The sequence below is a fragment of the Natator depressus genome, chromosome 5 (assembly GCF_965152275.1).
Source record: "Natator depressus isolate rNatDep1 chromosome 5, rNatDep2.hap1, whole genome shotgun sequence".
In the NCBI taxonomy this organism is placed as follows: domain Eukaryota; kingdom Metazoa; phylum Chordata; order Testudines; family Cheloniidae; genus Natator; species Natator depressus.
Window position 1 is genome coordinate 117,268,363 of NC_134238.1, and position 17,118 is coordinate 117,285,480.

General features: G+C 44.9%; 3 protein-coding genes across 5 annotated transcripts; 1 reads left to right on the forward strand and 2 right to left on the reverse strand.

Moving 5' to 3' along the window:
* Positions 1–427: 427 nt before the first annotated feature.
* TOPORS (TOP1 binding arginine/serine rich protein, E3 ubiquitin ligase) lies at positions 428–9,978 on the reverse strand. Its single transcript, XM_074953500.1, has 2 exons — positions 9,775–9,978; positions 428–4,836 (listed from the first exon to the last, which is right to left on the reverse strand). Exons 1-2 carry the CDS (start codon positions 9,961–9,963, stop codon positions 1,798–1,800), a joined length of 3,228 nt encoding a protein of 1,075 aa, XP_074809601.1. The 5' UTR covers positions 9,964–9,978; the 3' UTR covers positions 428–1,797.
* A 164-nt stretch (positions 9,979–10,142) lies between these two features.
* On the forward strand, positions 10,143–12,065 carry SMIM27 (small integral membrane protein 27). Of its 3 annotated transcripts, none has more exons than XM_074953502.1 (2): positions 10,143–10,406; positions 11,040–12,065. In XM_074953502.1, exons 1-2 carry the CDS (start codon positions 10,362–10,364, stop codon positions 11,148–11,150), a joined length of 156 nt encoding a protein of 51 aa, XP_074809603.1. In that variant the 5' UTR covers positions 10,143–10,361; the 3' UTR covers positions 11,151–12,065. The 3 variants fall into 3 exon arrangements, 1 of the variants encoding a protein (XP_074809603.1); XR_012639617.1 differs by lacking the exon at positions 10,143–10,406 and adding an exon at positions 10,415–10,826; XR_012639618.1 differs by lacking the exon at positions 10,143–10,406 and adding an exon at positions 10,415–10,822.
* Positions 12,066–12,609: 544 nt separating this feature from the next.
* On the reverse strand, positions 12,610–15,649 carry NDUFB6 (NADH:ubiquinone oxidoreductase subunit B6). Its single transcript, XM_074953501.1, has 4 exons — positions 15,355–15,649; positions 14,953–15,045; positions 13,162–13,206; positions 12,610–12,768 (listed from the first exon to the last, which is right to left on the reverse strand). The coding sequence occupies exons 1-4, from the start codon at positions 15,532–15,534 to the stop codon at positions 12,700–12,702; spliced, it is 387 nt and encodes a 128-aa protein (XP_074809602.1). The 5' UTR covers positions 15,535–15,649; the 3' UTR covers positions 12,610–12,699.
* Between the last annotated feature and the right edge of the window lie 1,469 nt (positions 15,650–17,118).

The following is a 17,118-nucleotide window of genomic DNA, read 5'->3' on the forward strand; positions in this document are numbered from 1 at the left end:
CAGTCCCAGCCAGTAGGGCTCTGGGTATGTGCCAGACACTGACAGCCAGTGCAAGCACTCCTGGTGAGGACGCACATCACTGACAGAAGGAACTAGTGTGGTCATACAAAACTGATTTAGTTACTGCAGTGGCTGCACGTCAACACAACTTAAGTCAACTTTGTTTTGTAGTATAGACGTGCCCTCAGTCTGCTGTGAAAAGTGATACTGACAAAGTTCTTTGTGCCCCCCCCCCCCCCCGAATTAAACAGTAACTATTTAAAAAAAAACAACTTTTCTGGTTATGACAATAATTTGATAAAATGTGTTTTAGTCTTAATTTAAAAGCAGTGAGAAAAGGTAAATTTATTTAAAACTAGAGTGTTATAAATTCAGCATTTAAAATAGTGTTAAATACAAAAATGTTTTTAACTGATAAGGGGGTCACACTCAGAGGCTTGCTGCGTGAAAAGGACTGTCACCACAAAACATTTGAGAACCACTGTTCTAAGTAATTAAACTGCCTACAGTGGGGCTTCTATTTCTTGTTATACCTCAGTTATGTCAGAAACCCATTTAAACAATGGCAGGGGTTAACAGAAAAAAAATCTGAGTAAGCGTGACATCAAGTAGCTGTCTTCAATTATTTACCCAGACTGTCTTTTGATCATCTTAGAAAGGTGATGATACAGTTAAATTATAGCCCTCTAGCATTCTGCAGTTTAGGTACAGAAGAAGCAGGAGAAAACAAAACAGAACAAAAAAAACTAGGAAGACATTACTGGATTTGATCTTACTATTAGGGTATGTGCCTACACTGCAATAAAAGATCTGCGGGCACCGGGTCTCAGAGGCCAGGTCAATTGACTTGGTCTCACAGTTCTCTGGCTGCAGGTCTAAAAACTGCAGCATAGGTATTCAGGCTTGGGCCCAGGTGCTGAAACCTGTTGAGGCGGGGGGGAAGATCTCCGAGCCCAGGTGCCAGCCTGAGCCCTAATGTCTACACTGCTATTTTTAGCCCCACAGCCTGAGCCCAAGTCAGCTGAGACTCTGTGCCAGGTGTTTTTCTTTGCAGTTCATACCCTAAACGACTGAAGATGGTATGGTGGGGAAAAATATGGTCATGCACAGGCATCTGGTCTGCTAAACTTGTCAGTTTACATGGACAGCTCAGATCCAGACTTCTTCCTAATGGTTTTCCATGTGCAGTTTTAAGTTATACCAGACTTAAAGACAAATGACATGCCTGGAAAGTAAATATTACATTGGGTTAAAAATCTGATTTAAAAATGTCTTATTGCTTTATTGGGACTCTTACAGAATTCATGTTTACTTCAATGGCAGTCTGGTTCAATGTTTGTACAGAGGCATTGACACCTTTTTGGAAGAGGTCACGCTAAACTATGCAGATTAAAATGATGGCAGAATTAAACATGAATTTGTTTTGTGAATTATACAGTTTTTCTTTTGTAAAATAAAAAGAGCAACCATCAGAAAACAGATTTTCTGACTTCAGGGTTTTTTGTTGTTTTTTTTTTTTAAAAAAACTGAAAGATTCCATGGATATATTTTATACAATGTGAATACAGTATGGGTCTATGAAATTATAACTTCCAAAGGTTTACACACTTCTGAAAGAAAATTTTTAAGTTAAACTATTAGCAATGTTCTGTTTTCTTGGACTTAAAAGTGCATAAATTCAAGGATTTTACACATTTCTCAGACTTTTTTTTTTTTAAACAGTCTTACATACACAAACCACACCAGGTGTTTTGTTTTCAGGATTTCATCATTTAAAACAGTTCAGTGTAAAACTTGTTACATCTTTTTTTCTGGGGAGTCAAGCCAATAGGATCTGTCAATAAGTCTCTTTGGCAGTCTTAATATCAAAGGTGGTCTCTCTGAATTCTCTACAAATGATGCTCTGGAAGACGGCAACTGACTGGATGATTGAGTTTGTATAGCTTCAACATTTCTCAGTAGAGTTCCCATGTCAGATGCACTACTATCATCTGCCACTGCAAGAGTCTGCTCATTTGATGTTTCCTGAAATTGGCGATCTACCTTTCCAGAGTCATCACCTAAGTCTCCCCTAGTGGTAGTAATACTGGAATCCTTGTCCAACAGTCCACTTTCACCATCTACTGTGTACTCATCCTTACAATCACTTGTTCCCAGGACAGGGGATGGAGTCTCATTTTCTCTCTCATTAAACTGGGTTGTGGTTGTCCAAGAGATACTACTGTCACACTCTGTATTTTCTTGTATTCCAGTCTCCTTATCACTATCACTGTCAATTGTAATCACAACTGGAGAAGAATGCGATGAGTTACTTGTATGATGTCTCCTGTGTTTCTTCTTGTGCTTTTTCTTTTTCTTTTTATGATGTCTGGTTGTGTCACTAGCTTTTCCTTCGTAAATAATCTCTACGCTTGGACTTCTTGTATTTTTTTTCCTCTTTTTATGTCTAGTCCCAACGCTTGCTTGGTTGTCTAAAAGGCTGTCCTGATTTTTGTAGCAACCACTGTATTTTGACAAAGACTTCTGGAGGTCACTTCCTTTCCCTTCACAAGGGCTTGTTGCATTCTCCTTGTGTGCATTCTCCAAGTGGCGAGTTTTGTATTTCCTTTTTCCACCAGGCTTTTCACATCGCATTCTATCAGAAGTAGTCCGAGATCTATTACTGGATCGACTCCTTGATCTGCGTCTTTCATAGTAGTAATATCGACTTTCATTGTGACCTCTCTGATTTCGAGTATTTGTCCTTTCAGAAAAAGACTGTATTCTGTACTCTGGACTAGCCGACTGCCTTGAATAATGAGCTCTGGCCTGAGTTCTCCTCCTGTATGAGGATTCATAGCCATCTCTGTCCATGTTTCTACTGTAAAAAGTGTATTCCCACTGGTATCTACTTTGGTAATTATCTCTTACATAATAATGATCACTGTCTCTGCTCCTTGATCTTCTTCTGCTATGATCATTACTCCGGGATCTTGACCGGCTTACATCTCTAGATATAGTGCTCTCACTACTTAGAGACACTGTCTGGCTTTTTCTAGATAAACTTATGTCTCGAGGTTTTGACCTCCTTTTGTCTCTTTTGGTCCTATGTCTGCTACTATCTCTGCTTCTTGATAGTCTACTTTTTAACCTTTCTTTGCTGTGATGTTTCCTCCTGGTTCTCTGGCCATGGCTATCTCTGTTGCGAGAGTGCTGTGAATATGATTCTGAACTCCTTGATCTCCTCCTCCTGGATAATCTGTGGCTGCATGGAGAGCACACCCTATCCCTTCTTGTAGAGGAACTTTGTAATGAGTCCTTTGTAGACAAATCTTTTATTTTAGTTGTATCTTTCTCATTCTTTTTTGACTTCATCTTTTGTGAGGGTGAGGTGCTGCTTTTATGGCTATATTTACCATCCTTAGATATAGGAGAGCATGGCGATGAGCACCCACTAGCATCACTGACGCTAAAAACGTGAAACTGGATAGGCTGTGGTTTCTTCACATCCTCGCTTTTCCCATCATCAACTGACTCCTCAGAGTCTGAGGACAGCTCAACAAGTTCTGGTGTTCTTTCAGCTAATGGCTTAACATACCCAACAATGACGCAGTTGTCTGAAGAAGTATCAGTGTCACCATCTGGGGCTGCATTATCTTGTAACTGCCCTTGCAGTTCAGTTCCATTTCTACTAGGTTCTTCATCAGAAGTTTCCGAAGTATCCAAAGGAGAAGCCATGGCAACATGAACCGGCTCTGAGCTGGAATACGATGGCCCTGGAGTTTCATCATCCCAAGGTGCCCGATCAACACTAGTTGTAGATGCATTATGATCTGGTTCTTGGGAATCTGTCTCATCTGGAGATATTGTAATAACTGATGATTCCGACTGGCTTCCTTCTTCATATGAAGGAGCAGGACAATCATAATTGGCATGCTGATCGTATGACTCTATGTTAAAAGGACATCGGGCAAAGCTGATGAATTCATGTAAAAAGTGGTTAGTACGATGGAGCAAAAAAGGCTTTAAGTCATCAGAAAAGGCCTGACTCTCCAAATCATATCTAGTCACATTACTCATGATGATATGCTGTACAATATTGACTAGAGACCCATGGGCACCAAACAGGACTGTTAGCTCACGCTTCAGCCACGGAACTAATCTGTGAAGACAAGCGGGGTTCATACGGAAAAACTCAGCTGAAATGTCTCTATAACGACCACCATCTTGAATATTTCTAACACGTACACCAGAACGATACAGAGCTCTTCGGAAATTAATTATATCTTGTTCTTGAATTTGCCGCAATGATCTACCCTCTGCACTAGCTTGTCTCCTTGATGCAAGCCGTCTAATCATCTGATGAATTCCTCCATCTCTTTGCCCCACTGGTTGACCGGATAATCCTTCAAATAATATCCCATTATCTGGAGGTGACAGCGTTCTTCGAGAAGAGGAACTCCTTCGAGGATAAGCTGATGTATGACGTTCCCTTGTTAACGTAGTACGGTAACGAAATCTCCGCCCATCAGGACTAGCAAAAGAGCCATTTTGCAAAGGCCTGAGTACATACTCCTTGAAATCATCTTCAGCTCTCACTGTATGGAAGATAGAATGGAAAGGCTGTTTGCAGAGTGGACATTCAGCTTTGTTTTTTGACCATTCCTGTACACAACGAAAGCAGAACCTATGCAAGCAACGATCTAAGTAGGCCACATTGTCAAATCTGTCCAAGCAGATTGGACATTTAGAGTCTGGAGATGTATCTGTTGGCATTGTCTGATGCAGCTTGCTTGTGCCAGCTTTAGGTGAAAAGCTGCTATCCACCGTAAACTCCTCAGTTGTTGATGTCATGTTCTACAAAAGAAAAATGAGGCAAATATCAATAAAAGCTTCGCTAAACTTTTCCTGATCAAAAAAAGCGATATGAAAGTGAACCAAACAAACAACTAAGCTTGTAACAGTTTTTTCGGAGAGTCGAAAATAAAGAATGAACAGCAGCAAGCGCTGCTAACCCATTAGGCCAGAAGAAATTGACATGTAACTGCTTAAGTTATTAAGCTCCCCCTGCAGTCTCTCCCCCCAGAAATTTAGGAAATATTGGTGGTTAAATAACATCCTAATGCAAACAGAGCAAAGGAATAACTGGAAAGATATATGGAACCAGATGCTCATGTTACGTAAACCAGAGATTCTTCATTGAAGTGGAACTACCCTGATTTACACCATCTGAGAATCTAGCCTATTAGGCAGAGAATTGCCCAAAAGTCTTTATTTTTAAGCATAGCTCACCATCTGTGTCCCAAAACATTTTAGATCAATACACAAGAGAAAGTTGGTTTACTATCCTTCAGTCTGTTAGGTGGATTACCAAAATATACATTTTGGTTATTCATCTCTAAGCTTTGATGAGCCACAATTTCCAATAACTGGAAAAAATGTCAATCACTGATGTTCGAGTTACTCCCATTCTTTCTGACTTTCAACTTCTCCTGTCCTCATTTTAGTGTTTGTTCTTCCCACCTTGTAAGCGTCTATTTTTTATTTTCCATATTTTTTCCAGGAGCCTCTGCAAGGCCAGCAGCCAGTTTCCCTCTCCAGTCCTTCCACCTATAAAGCAACTTCTGGGATTGATGCAGACAAAATCAATTTTCTTTTGCATAATGCTGCTATGGGAAATTGACTGGGATTGAATTCTCCCCTAACCAGTTTTACTCACAGCCAGTATTGCTTTGCTCAAGCACTACTTTGTTGGCCAATTGTTCACAGGCCAAGGTGCATCTGAATGAATGGGACAAGTGGTGGGAAAGTATGGAGACGCATTTAGGTTTGTGATTGGCCACCAATCATTCTAAGATGCCTCAAATTCTTCTACGGGTAGCCAGGGGAGATCACTGTTTCAGCAACACTTCTGCACTTGATTTTTACATCATGTGACACAATTCAGCAGATAACTACTTCTGTTGACATCAACATATATTCATTTTTGGCAATTACTTTGAAATAGGTACATTAAATAGGTTTCAGAGTAGCAGCTGTATTAGTCTGTATTCGCAAAAAGGAGTACTTGTGGCACCTTAGAGACTAACAAATTTATTTGAGCATAAGCTCACGAAAGCTGTGACTTACCAACTATTAAATGTACACATAGCAAATTTGTTTAAAGTAACAAAGAACTTAAGAGCTCTTGCCTTTAAAAAAGCCCTGTGTTGGTGTTTTTGAGGGTTTTTTTTTTTTTAAGACCCATTTAAGGGTTGCAGAACAACCTTTGCCAACACTCTGACATCACCAGCCAAGCAGACAATTTCATACATAAGCTCTAGAAATTCTGAGATGCTGCCACCCTCCCAAGCTTCCTGTTTTGGGTACAGGCTTTTATTTTTAAAATTATTATTATACCATTTTAGTGCAAAGGGTAAATAATTATAGTTGTTGATCTTTTCTATACTAGGGAGGTATAATCAGCTGGCTAGTTCCACAAATGATCAAGATGTTTTTCATAGTTGTTAGACTTCATATAATGGTGTATTTTTTGTATTTTTTAAAAAAGTAGTTAATTCTCTAGTGTCTGATCAAGCTGATTATCCTATTAATTCTACTATTATTTTTGGTCTCTATACTACCACCAGTAATTGTGATCTAACGAAAGTGTATTATTTATGTAGCTAATACTACACACACAAAAAATATGTTAAAATAATTTTAAGGTTGCAAAGTCAAGCACTCAAAAGTTAGGAAATGGCTGAATTAATTTAGCCCCTTTTTGCACATGCATTTTGATACAGTCTTTAATTACCAGTCCAAATTCCCCATCCCCTCCAACCAACTTCTGGATCCTCATTTGATCTCAGTCTAAATTGCCTTGTCTCACACCAACTCCTTGTTCCAATTTCCTTACCTAGTCTGTTTCAAACTACACCCTGGCTGCTTGCCCAGACAGTTCTCATCCACCTCACCGCCCTCAACCCCATACCCTACCTCAGTTGCCACCCTTCCCCAAACAGTCTGCTTGCCCAAACAGTGCCAAACAGTCCCACTCACTACACGCCGAGGCTCCTTAACTCAATCTACACCTTCTCCCTAGGGTTGCCAACTGTCTAATCACACAAACCCAAACAGCTTTACCACACCCCCTGACCTTTTCCCAAGGCCATGCCCCTGTCCCGCCTCTTCTCCAAGGCCTCACTCCAGTACCTCTCCCTCCCCCACCCTCATTCACTTTCACCAGGATGGGGCAGGAAGTTGGGGTGCAGGCTCTGGGCTGGGAGGTAGGGCCAAGGGGTTTGGAGTGTGGGAGGGGGCTCTGGACTAAGCCTGGGGCAGGGGTTTGGGTGCAGGAGAGGGTGAGGGCTCCGGGCGGGTGGCACTTACCTCGGTTGGCTCCTGGAAGCAGTGGCATGTCTGGCGGCAGCTCTGCACACTGCCCCTGCCTGAAGGCACCGCCCCCGCAGCTCCCATTTGCCATGGTTCCCCGTTCACAGCCAATGGGAAGTGCAGAGTCGGTGCTCGGGGTGGGAGCAGCACATGGAGACCCCTTGGCCACGCCTCCACCTAAGAGCCGCAACATGCTGCCCTCTTCCAGGACTGACGCGGAGTCAGGGCAGGTAGGGAGCCTGCCTTAGCCCCGCTGCACTGCCGGACTTTTAACTGTCTAAAATCTCCCGGATTGGCTTCAGTGGTCTCCAGGAGATTGAGCCCAATTCCAGGAGACTCCTGGCCAAACCGGGAGGGGCTTGGCAACCCTACTTCTTTCTGCCCACTCAGGTCTAGTTCTTCAAACCGATCACATTTGAGTCAAGCTGCTCTTCCTCCAAATTCCTAGACACAAGCAGGGAGAGCATTGACAGCACAGGAGATACAGTCTCCCAGCTCTCAGTGCCTGGTGCTGCAACAGCCAGCAGTAGCAATTGCAAGTGAAGTCCTACTCAGCCCCTGTGGCCCTGACTGCAGTATGCATATTCCAAACAATCTTCAGCTTCAGTATTTAGCTGCCAAATTCATAAGTCTCTACTGATCATGTGTGAACAGAGATTTTTCAAGGGCTTATAACTTGTCCATATTTGAGCCTTCCCATTCTCTCCCCAGAAACAGGTCCACACCTAAAACCAGGGCAATCCCCTTGCCAAATTGCAAAGAATGGAGGCACTAAAGCTTCTCAACAAAATAGAAAGATTTTTATTAATGTAGGCAAAATAAGTCTTCCCTAATCTTGTTCTCAGAAACAGCTGAACCATTATTTGCTGAAATTATTTCAGCCCAAATAATTGACATTTGGCAATGTGATAAGCGGGGAAAAAAAATAATAAAAAAAATGATGTATCAGGCACCCATAATTATAGATGGTTCTACCAGCTACACCTGTAATATAACTGGACAAGAACTCAGTTAACAACTCAATTGATACATGAGACGACATATAATCCAGATTATTTATCCACAGCTGTACAGACTCAGCAATGCTCGGAGGAGTAAACTGTAGTGTCTGTCTGTCACTAATTCAGCAAATATGATTACAGGACCAAGGCAGCAGAACTCAGGGCTTTGGAGCTGTGCTCCGGCTCCGCTCCAGCTCCAGGCTCCACTCCAAAGCCCTGGCAGAACTGTTAAGTATGAAGATACCACTGTAATAGTTGGTTTTCTGACCATAACTTTAATATGTTATGTGCAGCAATTTGTATACAATTCAGCTGTTGCAAACATGTGAACAGATGTACTATAAAAACATTACTTGATACTTTTTTTTTTAACAAGACAAGCTGAGAGTCAAAGTGTATACAAAGCTGTGTGCACCAACTTCATTTCTGAACACTGAAGTATCTCTCCCAGCCTGAGAATTTCAAATTCAAAGTATTTCTATTTTGACTATCATTGTTATATTAAGGACTAGAGCGCGGCCTGCTAAATTTTCAGGCTTTAAGCAAATGAGAAATATGAAATCCTGGGCAACTGACTTGATAAGTCTCACTGTGGTCATGTACAGTTGGGCTTGGTGTTTCTATTTAGAACCGTTATTTGACCCGTTTTGAAAACAGAAAGCGATGGGCACTCTTTTGCTCTCCATAGGAAGCCTACTTGAGGACAGCTGGTAACTAACCCTGTACATTACTGTCAAACTCTCCATATAGCCCTAATGGGAACAGTTCAACTCGCCTGGCATACTGGCTCAGCCTCCTAACATTAAGAAAGGCACTGAGTGGCAGGGGGCTGCAAAGTGCCTGTAAGTTCACTCTCTCTCTACACACTGATCTACCACAAATCAGGCAGAATCCAGCTAGGCCGGGAGTGAGGGGCAGCGTTGCCAAAGTACTCTTTACTCAGTCTCCCTAGCTCCTGCTGATCCAAACTCCTGCCCCAACTCTCGTCCCTGCAAGAGTTTAGGGAATGAGGGGGGGCGCTCACGAGCTGGGGGGAGGGGCTACTGACAACTCACCTGCGGAAGCACAAGGCACCCACCACTCAGTTACTGGCTCTTTACCTGCACCTCGCAGGAAGGTAAAAAAATCTGACCCATATGGGGCGGGGGCGGGTGGAGGAGGGAGCGGAGCATTTCCTGAACCAGGCTAAAGAACAGATTCCCGACAGGGCTGGGCACGACACCGCCTCTGCCCAGGCGCCCTCCGGCCTCACAGACCTGCCTGCCCGGCCCTGACTCTCCACGGACCTGCTGCTCTCAGTCCCAACCCCCCACTCCGCCATTTCCCGCCCGGCGCGAGCAGAAGGAAGGGGGACCTCCCCCGGCAAGGGCGCGGCCCGCTCCCGCGTCCAGCCTCCCTCCCGCCCGGCCCGCTCACTCACAGCGGCGCCGCCGTCCGGTGCCGGCGCTTCGCCCTCCCCGCGGGGCTGCCCCGCGTCCGCCGCTTTGAGTCTCTGGCGGCGGCGGCAGCGGGCGGGGCCCGGGCCGGGGCCCGCGCGCGGCTCTTCTCCCCCGTGACGAAGGCGGCGGCGGCGCCCCCGCTCTGTGAGGTAATTCAGTGGGTCACCCATGAAAGCCGCCTACCGGCGGCCGGGCCCGGAGAGTGACCAGCGACCAGCCGCCCGCTACACAACGAGACGGCCAGACCGCGGGCCAGACAGACACCCCGCAAGGGCTGCTGGGACTGGAAAAGACTCGGTCGGAACTCCACGGCTTACAGCAACGCCCCCTACGCAGCCTCCAAGTGGGCGGAACGCCGGCCACGTGACTGCTCCGGGCCGCCATCTTGGCTGCGGGCGGCTTCGTCCGGAGATGCTTCACAACCCGCTCATGCAGCTCGCTTTGCGCAGGGTTGGCGCTTCCAGGCCCAACCAAAGATGGCGGCTCGGAGCGCCCGCCCGTCTAGCTCTGTCTCCATGGTGATCTCCCCTTGCCGTGCCCCACGCACGCGCCGCTCCCAGCCCGCACCATGGCGGCGCTGGGCCGCAGCGCCCGGGACTGGCTTTACTCGCTGGTAGGTGCCCGCGCCGCCCCCCGGCCGAGCGCACGGAGCCGGCCGACCCCACCTTGCGGGGAGGGACGCGCCTGCACCGCCCCCTCCCCGGCGCGGAGCGAGCCCGGCCCGGTCTGTTAGGAGAGTGCCGCAAAGCCTCCGCTCTCGGCTCCATGCGGTCCCTGGCCGCTGGCTAGGGGAACGGGGCGCAGCCCTGCGTGGGCAGCAGGCACCGCACGGACGGTTCTGCCCTTCCAGCTGCCCTTGGGGGCCCGCCTCCTACGGGACAACCCTGGGGCGCCGTTACCCTCTGCACCGTGCACTGAACCTAATTCCTTCAAGCCGTCGGTTCCAGGGCCTAGGAAGCCAGAGATCCTGCCTTCCTTTGAAGCACTGAATGCCAGGGCTCAGAGCCAGAAAAGACCATGCTAACGCAGGCAGGTACTATACCAATCCTGTCCCCACCATTACCCTATATAATCAGTATTTCATTAGTGTCTGGCTGGATACCTCAAACTTTTAGGCCAGGGATGGTAAATGATGACCATTTTGCAAATAGTTTAAATATCAGACCAATATTCAATAGAGGTAAACATTTATATTGGTAATGCACAATACCTACCTTTCCAAACATTATATATTTTCTTCTAACAGATTCTTCTCACCATTGTATTACTTTCATGGGGATATGTTATTTATGCAACAAGAATAGCAGCTCGGTGGCAACTTGAGAAGGACTACCCCGATCAAATGTTGAATTTTTAAAGGAAACATTACAGATTGACTGCAGCTGGATTTTCAAACCTGAACACATGTAAAACCAAATTTGAGGACAGAAAAGATTTCCAGATTAACAGTTTAAGTTATGACCTGACCACAAAATTTAAGTTTAACAGTGGCAGAAGGCTTCAAGAAAAAAAAAAAAAAAATCAAGCTTCCTGCACAATTAAAAGGATCAACAGAAATACAGGCAATGCATGTTGTGTGACACTGAGTTTTCTTAACAAATATAGAAAATGAGCACCAGACTAAGAAGCAGCCAAGGAAGAACTGTACACCAAGTGTATGTTCAGTTCGTTTGCAGAATGTCTTCTCTTTTACAGACAATGTCTTTGCTAAAGATTTTGTAATGTTTAAAATATGGTACACATGTCTATGTCCAGCAGTATGGCAGTAAGTAACATTATTTAAGGGTGATTCAACATTTTCTTCAGTTCATATTAGTAGTATTTGGCCCTCAAAATAGTTTTATTCAGCCATTGTCAGTAACAACTTATCCATAGCAACTCTTTCCTATTAAAATTGATTGTCGTAAAGTTTTTCATTGATGGATTAAGCAGCCTCAACCAAGTTGTGTTTAGAGGTCCACAGATGTGTCTGGCATCTTGGCTATGCCTAGTAAAGTGCTAGTCACATATGTTACAGTGACATAACTCATACTATCTTCTAGTGATATGGTGTGCTGACCTTCAGGAATAGTCAGGTCCAGGGTGGCTGAGGAATTTTGGAATACAGCTAGTCAATGAAGTGCATTGAGTGTTTGAAATAGGGTTAGTTCCTGACAGGAACAAGTATTCATAGAAACGTGAGTACGAATCACTATTTGTCACAGTTCGTTCCTGTTTACTCATCTTATTTTGCTGTTGATTCATACAATTAAAGCTATCATGTTTTACCAAACCCTTCTCATACAATTCTTTTTTGCAACATGATCTGTAAGATTTTGTAGTTTATAAACATTACAATATTGCTTGAGTGTTCATAGTTCAGGTAGGACTTCCACAATGAATGAAACAAAGAGGCTATGTAAAATAATCTTAATAAAATTATTTCTCAATAATATCTGACTTAAAAGTGGGACAGTTACTTTCCAAAATCCTTTCTAAATTTTACTGCACTTGTGCATTACCTGCTGAGCTGATTTGTTTTTTTGCTGTGTCTTCCTGTTTGGTTAAATACAATTACATGAATAGAGACACAATTGGTTGCTACAATGGATAAAATACAGATAATCTGTTGCCTATTAAGACAAAAAGATTGTATTACTACTAGTACATTGGACTGAAAGCCTACTTCTAGAGTCCATTTCATACAGTCAATCATGAACAGTTTGTTACTATGAGAGTAACTTCCTTAACTAGCCATTTATTCTCTGCACTAAAGAAAGGTCTGGAGATGGTGTTTGCTATTCCTGCTATACCTAGAAGGAAATAAGATAACATGAGAGTCTCTTGAAAGTGACTTTATTGTTTTATATACATATCTGGAAATATTTAACACATTTTTATAGGAACAAAGCTAGAGTTTATAACCTTCAGTGATGACCAGTAGGCTCTTCTTCCATTGGTGGGATTATTTCTCCTGTCTCTAGAATTCTGTCACCCTAATGAAATCAGAAAGATTATGGTGAATATTTTGTCATGGGTCACATTACTGTCTAAAATATATAATATGCAAGTGTATAAAAGTACTATTATTTTTATGAGAGCGCCAATTGAGTGAGGCAATATCTTTTAATTGGATCATCTTCGGTTGATGAAACAAGTTTTCAAGGGAATATTATCCATTCTGAAGAAAATATTGATGCTTCTGAAGGTCTATATCACATTGTTTTTCTTAGTCAGCATTTAACATTTCTTTGTACCAAGTGCCCAAAGTACTGAATAGTTATTTTAATTTTATTCCCTGTACCACTGTTGCCCTCTCCCTTCCCATTTGTTTTCTTTATCTATGAGGCTGACATGTTAATTAAAATAAATATTTTCTTGTAACTCACTGGGAATACTTTGGGCTTCACTGTAATAACACCATATGGCATTTTCTGCAATAAAAAAACAGATTAGTCAGGATAAGCTTTTTTAAAGATGGCTGATTAGAAAAAGCTGTTTTCCATATTGCCAAAAAGGTGAAGCATTGATTACAATTAATATTAAGCAGACCCGCTTCTCCCCACTAGGTTACTCTTAGTTTAAAACCACAAGTATAGAGAATAAAAACACCTCAAACAGGACAAGTCTTCAAAATACTTTATAAATGAAAAGGCTCTCCCAGGGTAAAGAGCCACAGGCAATGGCCTAATAAGAGTGTTCACTGAATCGTGGCTCAGTGATAGTGTTATTACTTCTTCAGGAAAGCAGTGAGCTTTGTTCTGTCAGTGACTAGTAAAGGAAGCAAGAGTGAGCAAGACCAGGGTTACAAGTAAGCTACAAACAAAACATAAAACGAACTCTTAATCATCAAGAAAACTAATCTTGTCTTACCAAACATATAGAGGAAGCAACATAAAATTATCCAAACATAAGGGGGCTACTCAGCAAACATTCATTACAACATGTAGCTCTCAGTATGTGGGTTGTGAAAAACCTGGTTTCCCCCAGGATAAACTAAATGCAACTTAATGGATTTTTCCATTCTCTATGGTCACTTTGAAATATTTACATAAGAGTTTCCAAGTTTTCTGATACTAAAAATATTAGCTTTCCAAGGCTGAAAATCAAGCCTAACTATTCTAGAAAAGTTAAACGGGAAATGAATAACCTTGATATTCTCATTATACGTAAGAGGACATACGTTACAGAACTGTCTAAAAGCCAAAAGGGAAAGACAATGAATGGAGTCATTGGTGACTAAAGGGAGGCACAGGTACTCAGGGAAATCAGCTGTCACTGGATATTTGACAGAGTAGATCAAGTTATAAACTGATGGGAGCCAGAATGTTGCAGCTGAGTGGGGGATGTTGTGGGCTGTGGCTTGTGGGGCTACAGTGAACGGGATGTATGTCAGAGCTACTGGCATGTCTGTTGAGGCTAGGGGATGGTGGCTGGCATGTATGTGGGATGTGAGGAGCATTCAGGGAGTTGTGTGGGGTGGGATATGTATGGATGGGGGCGCTTTACTGACTAATTTACCGCAGGTGGAGGGGGGGCAATTTCCCCAAGTATACAGGGCCCCAAAATTCTTTAATCCAAGCCTATTTCATGAGGTGTTTTTTCTTATTTTAACTGTAGAATCAATACTGCAGGCAGGGGATTAGAATGTTCAATGCTTAATCCCAGTGCATATAATTGCTCAGTGGGCCTATAGATGAAAACTGTGTCAAGAAACAAGCAAATGAATGGACTGAAGTAGGTTGTTTTGTTTTTTTAAAGAAAAAATGTAAGCCTTATCAACAGTTACTAAGCAGCAAGAAACAGAAAACAGTTTTGTTCATCTCAAGTAGTAAAGAAATTTGTTTCTTTGCATACTTCAAGATCAAGTGTGCCAACAAAGGACACTTGTCTATTGAAGTGGAAAAGCAGAAGCACTGAATAGTTTTATAGTCCTGCAAGTGAAACCTTTTCAACACCACTAAAGTGTACCCAGACAAAAATAAGCAAAACAATTCTCAGATGCAGTCACCCTTAACTTTTGACTTCATGGTAGATCACAGATGGTGTGTTTTTTGAAGTATGGGGGGTTTTAAGGAGAAAAAGTGGAAGTGTTTACAGGGCAGGGAAGTAAATGGTATTTGTAGGGTCAAGCATATACCTTCTGCATCGAAATACAACATGCAGGTTTCTATACTTACCATTAGATGGTATTTGACATAGTAGTGAACAACCCAGGCAGGAATAAGTATCCAACTTACAGTAAATACACCAGCTTTGTACACCTTGAAAGTCTGGAAACAAAAGTAAATGAGATTTCATGTTATTTTCCCTTAATTTTTACTATATATAAGCCCCCACTTCAACCTTTAATACCAGCTTTGTTTTTAAATGTCTAGTAATTTTTAATTGAATTTAGCATTCAAAAGTGCTGGCTTGATAGGTTTTATCTCTGGGCTTATATATTCACAGGAGAACCCCGCAACAGGGTCGGAATGGGGGCTAGGGGACCCCTCTGGGTCAAGGCTGCCCCAGGGTGGGAACCCCTCAGCAGAGCAGGGTTGGAGGACGCCTCTGGGGAAGGGGAGCCGGGCCTCGCTGACCTGCAGCCGCCAGAAGGAGCCCGGCTGCAGGAAACGCTCCCAGAACCTGGCCACCGGCCCGAGTTTCGGCGGGGGCAGGACGGGCTCGCGCGGACTCAGCTCCTGGTCCTTGAGCCAGCGGCGCCGCAGGACGCGCAGCTGCTGCAGCCGCAGCTTCTCGTCGGGGGTGTAGCCAGACATCCCGAGCCCCGAGACGGCCCAGCGCCGGAAACGCGACCTTCTCAAGGACAGGACACCCCGCAAGCGGCGCGCTCGGGTGGCGTCACCACACACGCTCCCTACTGCTCAGGGAGACGAGCCGTCTATGCGCTTCACCGTCGCCGGAAGCCGCGACTCAGTGCTTCCGCTATCTTGTGTTGTCAATCACAGACGCTATCCGGAAGGGATAAACTGTATTCCGCCCCCTGCTGGTGGGAGGCCACATCTACTGCCCGCGGTCAGGCACAGGCGCGTGGCGGCCCCTGTTGCCTGGCTCGCCCCCTGCTCCTGGGAGGCCGAATGCGCAAAGGCCCTTTGGAGCCATTGCGTGCGCATGCCCATAGCAGAGCGCAGGCCGGGCCAGGCTTGGTCTAGTGGAGCTGAGGGTGTGGGGGGAAAAGGGGGCTAAAGACTGGTGCTGCAGGGTTGCCAACTTTCTATTTGCGGAAAACTGAACACCCTTGCCCCGCTTCTGCCCTGCCCCTTTTCTGAGGCCACGCCCCCTCCCTCCATCACTCCTCTCCCCCACCCTCACTCATTTGCACCTGACTGGCAGGGCCGGATTAGCGCAGGGGCTCTCGGGGCTGCAGCCCAGGGCCTCGGGCTAAGGGGGGCCCACAAAAATAAATCCATAATTAAATACAGTTCAGGGGTACCAACCCGTCGATCGCGATCGACGGGTTGATCCTGGAGCCTCTGCCAGTCGATCGCGATCTCTGGGCCGCTGAAAGTCCAGCAGGGCTCAGGCAGGCTGCCTGCATGTCGTGGTCCCACGCCGCTCCCGGACCAGCACGGGGAGCGGCCTGCCCCGCCCACTGCAGCTTCAGCCAGTCACCAGCCGTGCACACCCACCCCCATCGTCAGCCACTGGACCCCCCGACTCACCACTGGTGGGTGGGCAGCTGGTGAGCAGGGATCTGGCCGGCACAGGACCCACCAGTATTGACTGGGGAGGGAGGGGGGGAGACAGAAAATATGGGACAATTTGCCCGTTTTTAAGAAAGTCAGGACATCTGCAGGAGGGCTTAAATACGGGAGTGTCCCTTTAAAAACAGGAGGTCTGGTCACCCTAGACAGGGATGGAGGGGGCACTGGGGGCAGTTAAAGCCTGGCACGTGGGGTGGGGATGGAGGGGAAGCTGTGGGAGGGGGTGGTAACAGCTGGTGTGTGGAGAGGGAGTTGGAGGGGGGAGCTGGTGAGAACTGGGAATGCCAGACAGAACATTTCCCTTTGGAAGATGCAGAATCTAAACGTTTCGCAGGAATTTGTTCACTTCTCCCCAAATCTGGGGCAGACCAGAGCATCTGGTGCAGAAACAGGCCTGAGTTCATCTCCCTGAACTGTTAACAGAAACAGCCAAAGCAGCAGGACACAGTGTGCTCCATGTAACATCACACCCAGAAACCTACACAAAAAGGACGTTAAGGTTGCAAAATCAAGCACTCACCAGTGTAGCAATTCTATATTTAAACCTTTGTAACCTTCATTCAGCCACCTTGGGCATCATGGTACAGGTTTTAATTGCACCATCACATGCTATGTTTGACACAGGACCCTTGCCCCATC